This window comes from Rhinopithecus bieti, unplaced genomic scaffold (genome assembly GCF_001698545.2).
Source record: "Rhinopithecus bieti isolate Rb0 unplaced genomic scaffold, ASM169854v2 scaffold_13262, whole genome shotgun sequence".
NCBI classification, from domain to species: domain Eukaryota; kingdom Metazoa; phylum Chordata; class Mammalia; order Primates; family Cercopithecidae; genus Rhinopithecus; species Rhinopithecus bieti.
In genome coordinates this window covers 4771707-4778696 of record NW_016808004.1, presented here as the reverse complement: position 1 = coordinate 4778696, position 6990 = coordinate 4771707, and the positions used below count along the sequence as shown (strand labels likewise).

General features: G+C 44.2%; 1 protein-coding gene across 1 annotated transcript in view; it reads left to right on the top strand.

Annotated features, from left to right (window-relative positions):
- Positions 1-6990, top strand: part of RAB7A (RAB7A, member RAS oncogene family) — an 82697-nt gene that overhangs the window by 71020 nt on the left and 4687 nt on the right. The window contains exons 4-5 of the mRNA XM_017885010.1: positions 3091-3309; positions 4595-4723. Coding sequence (XP_017740499.1) covers positions 3091-3309; positions 4595-4723 — 348 coding nt within the window. The remainder of the gene's footprint in view (positions 1-3090; positions 3310-4594; positions 4724-6990) is intronic.

Genomic DNA, 6990 nt, shown 5'->3' with positions numbered 1-6990 from the left:
GAGATCGCACCACTGCATTCCACCCTGGGCGACAGAGCAAGACTCCGTCTCAAAAAAAAAAAAAAAGAAAGTACAAATCATAAAATGTTGAAGATTGGTAATAGATTACATTAAACATCTGTATAACAAGATTCCCAGACTAACAAAAACAAACCACACAAGCAGGTGAAAAAGATGATAATGCCTAATAGTATCCAAGCAGTAAGCAACCTGGTGGATGCTAGAATATAGGGAGTTAAACAGCCTCAGGTTGATGGTAGGAGTGTAGTAATGAGTACAACCTTTTCAGTAGAAACTGCCACTCTGTTCCCCAGTGTTGAACGTACACTTATGCAGCAACAGTCTGAGTGTATGGCCTAGAGAAACTTCATGTCTGGGCATGACATCTGAGGTGTAACGAGAGTTATCATTGCAGCCTTGCATGGGTAGTGAAAAACTGCAAATAACTCAAATGATCTGGGAAACTAAATGTAGTCTGTTAAGGCAATGAAATATTATATAACTGTTAACTTTTGGGAGTGAAAAAAGACAAGTTGCAAAAAGCTGTACAGAATGATACTATTTATTATTTATGTAAGGTATCTCTTCAGGAGCATTTGCTTGTGGTAAAGAAGGCAGAAAATGCAATGGGGGAAGGGTTATCGCTTGGAAAAAATGGATTAAAATAACAGTGTTAATTTTTGTAACATCAGAGTATTGGGTAGATAGTTATAAGGGTATAATTTTAAATGGAGAAAACAAAACATTTTGAGACAAACAGGTTGGCTGGTTTCCTGTTTTGATGTAGTCTAGAGAAAAAGAACAAAAGCCCCTTACTCAAGCTGTAGCTTACCTAACTTCCAGACAATCAGCAGCAAAAAATCCCAAGAAACTGTTATCATAAGTTCCTGCTTCATGGGGCTAGGGACCTCGCTGGGCTCCCCCAGCATGTGCAGTTAGACTTCAACTTATAGTTCTTTTTCCTCATTTTAATGCTAAAAATCACACCCAGGGTGGACATTTAACCTGCTAGTGCTACACGCAATTTCTGAAGAAGCATGTTTAGCCACTGTGCATGCACTAGAGAAACCCCTCCTATATACATACCCTGACATCACCCCTCCCCATAGGAAGGCCCTTTAAAGTTAACTCCCACACTGCTTTCAGAGAACAGCTGCCCCTTTCCTTTTGCAGTGCTAGCTCACTATGCACAAGCTAAATAAACTTTCACTTTCTCTTTGCTGTTGTGTCTGGTGATCTCTCTTGATTTCTGTCATGGAAGATTCCAAGAACCCAGGTCACTGTTAACAATTTCAATTAAAATATTAAAAAATTTAAAGATCACAGTCAGCCATAGGACTGTACTTGTTGATGTTTTGATAAATATGGCCTTTACTTTTGTAAATTAATTTTGGTAACTTTCTAGGAACCCATCAACTTGTTGACTTTTCTTTTTGAAAGTATTACTTTGCCTTCTCTGTGTATCTGAGTTCCAGATGATGAATTGGTTCCACCTAACAGTAACAGAGTTCTTATGTAATTCTGCTTGTAGGAGTCTTCCTGAAAAAAAGCCATTTGAAATACAGAAAAAGCTCTCTATGCTAATGTTCATTGCTGAGTTGTTTATAATTATAGTAGATTGGCAACAATATTTTCTTAAAAACAGGAATGAATGGTTCACTAAATCTGTTGGGCAGCAGTAAAGTCCAATGAACCTGCTCTCCCACGTCACCCCATCTGCTGTTGCCAGAGTGCCCTAGTGCTTGACGGGGTAAAGGGGAGGAGCGTGGGAGAATGTGGAGAGTGTCACATGTGCAGTTTCCAGTCAGCTCCAGAAAACCTCTCCACGCAAATAACTAGAACAAGGCATAAACTCCTTCCTGTGTGGGAGGATGCCAAGTGTTCGTTCATTTGTTTGTTTGTTTGAGAATGGGGTCATTTCTCCACTGACAGAGATGCATACATCTTCAGTGTAGAACATTGGAGAACCAGGAGAGCACATAAATGAGTACCACCAGCAGCCCTGATCCTGTTTAGTCTACATGTGTGGACTTAGTTTATTGTATCTGGGGAAGGGAGCATTTAGTGCCCTAACCTGCTGAGAGGCAGTGGAATCATGAGAGATAAATTTGTCTTTTTTGCCCTTCATCCTTATATCTGAGTTGTTATCATGTTTGTCTGGCTCTGTTTGAGTGCCTGTTACGGATCTAGGGCAGTAAGTATACCCAGCCTTGCTCTTAAACCTAGCATGGCAGTGAATGATGTGACCAACTTAGAGGTGGTCAGTAGTACCTGGTTTAATCTGGTGTGTGTTCTCATTGTCTTTCTCTTGATCTCTTTCTGTCAAGAGTTTTTCATTTGTTTTGTTTTTTAATTGAGGTATAATACAAATGAAATATAACATGGTAATCTTTTTTGTTGTTTAGGCTAACTTTTCTCTTTTTTTTTTGAGACAGAGTTTCGCTCTTGTCACCCAGGCTAGAGGGTAGTGGCACGATCTCAGCTCACCACAACCTCTACCTCCCGGGTTCAAGAGATTCTCCTGCCTCAGCCTCCCAAGTAGCTGGGATTACAGGCATGCACCACCACGCCTGGCTAATTTTGTATTTTTAGTTGAGACGGGATTTCTCCATGTTGATCAGGCTGATCTCAAACTCCTGACCTCAGGTTAGCCACTGTGCCTGGCTAGGCAAACTTTTCATACAGTAAAATACATAGATTGAACTGTATCATTTGTGAGTCATCACCTCACTTCCCTGTATTTCCATTGCTCTCAGAAAGTTCCCAGAGTACCTAAGTTTTATTTATAGTTCAAATTTTACACACTTACCTAAATGTGACCACTACTTGGATCAAGATATAAGAAATTTCTAGTGCCCTGGAGATTGGACTCAATGTCACCTGCTCATAGACAGACACATACTTACATACAATATTTGTGAGGATTGTTGCAGATACTCTGGTGCTGAAATTTGCTTCCTGAAGTCTGGTGTCATTTGTCTTTGTGGGTGACCTCACAATCTAACCCATTTCTTCTGGCACCCCCTGCATACATGCTCCTTTTGCTCTGCCTAGCACTCTCCCGAGGAATAAATGTTTTGTCTCTCACAGATATGGGACACAGCAGGACAGGAACGGTTCCAGTCTCTTGGTGTGGCCTTCTACAGAGGTGCAGACTGCTGTGTTCTGGTATTTGATGTGACTGCCCCCAACACATTCAAAACCCTAGATAGCTGGAGAGATGAGTTTCTCATCCAGGCCAGTCCCCGAGATCCTGAAAACTTCCCCTTTGTTGTGTTGGGAAACAAGATTGACCTCGAAAACAGACAAGTAAGTACCAACGATGATAGATATCGTCACAGACACCTGTTCCCGAGGGGCCTTGTGAATTTGGAGGGTTCTCTGCTAAGGTCACATGGCTCTAGGAAGTGCTGGTGGGAGTCTTCATCACCCTATGCCAGCCCTTTAGGCCAACTGCCTTTAAGGACTGGGACCCAGGTAACCTGGGTTAAGTCCCCATCCTGCCCCCAGCTGGCTGTGACTTTGGGCCATTGTCTTGGCTGTCTCAGCTTCAGTTCCCTTTCTGCACTTTGAAGGAGGGAATTCAGTTTTGTCATTCTCAATAGTGCCCTCCCAGTACCTCCAGGCCGTGCCTGGATCTCCATGTGTGCAGAATATTGCTTTGGGCTTTGAGTGAAATTGCTGTACTATAGTTTCAAATATCATTTCTTTTTTTTTTTTTTTTTTTTTTTTTTTGAGACGGAGTCTCGCTCTGTCACCCAGGCTGGAGTGCAGTGGCCAGATCTCAGCTCACTGCAAGCTCCACCTCCCGGGTTCACGCCATTCTCCTGCCTCAGCCTCCCGAGTAGCTGGGACTACAGGCGCCGCCACCTCGCCCGGCTAGTTTTTTGTATTTTAGTAGAGACGGGGTTTCGCCGTGTTAGCCAGGATGGTCTCGATCTCCTGACCTTGTGATCCACCTGTCTCGGCCTCCCAAAGTGCTGGGATTACAGGCTTGAGCCACCGCGCCAGGCCATCAAATATCATTTCTGTTGGAAACATAGACTCTTTGATTAATTACGACTACGTTTATTTCTGACCATGGATCTTTTTTTCCTCCCCTTCCTAAGTGACTTAGTCCTTATCTCTTGGCTGAAAATGGGCTAGGGGTTGGGGAAGGAGTGAGAATGTGTGAGTGGCATGGGTGACATCACACTAGCAGTAATGGTAAAGGGACTATAAACCTTAAGACCAAGCTGCTGGGCATTTCCTGTCCTGGGATCTCTGAGGTCCCAGTAAACATTCCTCATTTCTTCCCAGACTGGCTTCTTACTCCATTCACAAATGGCTTTTAAGTATAACTGAGGGTCAGAAGGTATGAGCTGTAGACTGAGACAGGCTTTGAGCTCTCTAGCTGAATCCTAGCTATCCTGACCATAGCCAGCAGGGCGAGTTTGGACGGGTCTACAGGTCTCCTCCAACACCCTCTTTCCCCACATCTGTGTCCTCACCTGTACCACCTGTAGACGAGGGACCATGACACTTCCTGGGGAGGATGGAGTCAGTGCTAGCTGCTTCTATCTTGAGCCTGTGTGCACCCTACTTCTCCTTTCAGGTGGCCACAAAGCGGGCACAGGCCTGGTGCTACAGCAAAAACAACATTCCCTACTTTGAGACCAGTGCCAAGGAGGCCATCAACGTGGAGCAGGCGTTCCAGACGATTGCACGGAATGCACTTAAGCAGGTGGGTCTCCCACAGCTGACCTGCCCACTCTTGTGATGCCCGACTACTGATCCAGTCCCTGCCTGGTCTCCTGCCCTTAATCTTCTTCCCTAACCCACTCTTTTCTATGTAGCCAGAATACCCTAAGTGTTCATCTGGGAAGGTTATGACATGTTCTGCTTAAGCTTTCAGAACCCCCACTTTGAGGAAATAATCTAAAAGATGTAGAGACTGGGAAGACTGAGACTGCCCTTCCTTTACTAGGCTTGTTCTTATCTTGACTGCAATTAGGAGATCAGGTCAATGGGAGACCCCTGATCAGATTGCTGCTCTATTTAAGAAGGAAATTAACTTGAATACAAATTCCAGCTCTGCTGCCTACCAATCATTATATCTAGTTTGGGCTTAAAAAATATATATTATGGCCAGGCACGGTGGCTCACGTCTATAATCCTAGCAGTTTGGGAGGCCAAGGCAGGCCGATCACTTGAGGTCAGGAGTTTGAGACCAGCCTGGCCAACATGGTGAAACCCCATCTCCACTAAAAAATAAAAAGAAAATTAGCCAGGCCTGGTGGGGGTTGCCAGTCATCCCAGCTACTCGGGAGGCTGAGGCAGAAGAATTGCTTAAACCCAGGCGGCAGAGGTTGCAGTGAGCCAAGATTGCACCACTGTCCTCCAGCCTGGGTGACAGAGTGAGACTCTGTCTCAAAAAAAAAATTAAAAAAAAAAATTATATCCGAACTTCTACCCCTCACCTGAAAATGGGAATACCTGCTTTTGCAGGGTGATTATGAAGATTAAATGAGACAGACTCTTTCAGCTCTCACATACTGACAGGTAACTTTTTTCCTTAGGAACAGTAAGTAAACAACACAAAGAAGGAAGGAAATACAGGAAAACTGTTCAAGGAATACAATACCTAGAATTTCTTATTTACTGTTTCTGTGATTAGATACAACCACTCATGCGAGTTGAAAGTCTGTTTTATGTACAACTCTGTTGGGGCAGTGGTGATTAAGGCAGGTCACGAGGCCTCATCAGACAGTGTCTAGGGGTGGTCAGAGGTGCGACAGCTTTGGGGGGATGCATAGAGCACTTGAAGCACATAGTGGCTGTGAAGGGCAAGGCAGATTCTGCTGACTCCAGGAAGCCAGCAGAATGAAGGTAATGGCTTTCAGCAGGACAGAGAGTTGTTTGGAATGGTTGCTCCAAGGACCAGGGAAATTCTGGCATGAGTGGGGTCCGCACTAAGTGTTCCAGAATGAAAGGGACAGACCTACTCAATGAGGAAATTGTTCCACCCAGAATGCCAGGAGAGCCCTCAAGTGGTAAGGAAAAGACCAAGATGCAGACTTAGCCACCCTCACCCACGAATAATAAACGGTTGTGTTTTTCTTAATGTTCATACAAGGGAATGGAAATCCAAATACGTGTAGGATAGTGTTTCCCACCTGTTTCCCTGTTGCCTGGCATCACCGTCTGAGTTTTTCGCTTCCATCACTACTGTCCCTGTTGTCTTCATGCTTTTATTTTTAGAGTTAGCCCCTAAGGAGTTAGATTGTTACATTGGAGGGTCTGTTTTAGTATAAGTTAGGGTGCCAGGTTGCTTTCCCCAAGGGGAATAACATTTCAGCAGCGTGGGCTTGCTTTGTTCTACCTCCTTGCCAGCAAGCAATAGGTGTCACTTGTCACTCTGCTGACATTGCCAATCTTTGGGTATATAAATTGCCACCATCGTGGCTACTGGTCCCTCTGAGTCCCTCTCCCTGGGCTTAGCCATTTGGATTTTTTCTGCTGCACACAGCCAGCACACAGCACATGGTTGGGCCTCTCTCGGGTCTCATGAGCTGCTGGTGAATTGAAGTTAATTCTACTTGTATCTCAAGTGACTTTTTCAACTCTGTGGTGTTTTTAAGTCCTTTGAACATAGGAAAAAAGTAATTTTTTATTTGGGTATGTCATTTTAAGTTTCTGTGTTTCCTGTGTCTACATCAGATTTTTCTCTAATTCAGCTGGAGTTTGTTTTGGCTTATGGCAGGAAAGAGAGACTTGCCTTTTCTCTCAGAGAGCTCAGCCAGTTGTTTGAAATCATTCGGCTATGTTACGTAAGTCGTTTCCCTCCCTGAATAGACTGTGGCCTGTGCTAAATGCTCATATGTGCTGGGATCTGTTTCTGGTCTCTCCAGTCTGTTCTGGTGATGTCCATGCCATGTTCCCTTATCTGGACTGTCTTGATTTCACTGCCTGATGAGGCAAGTTTCCTCTTGCCACATTCTTTTTTTTTTG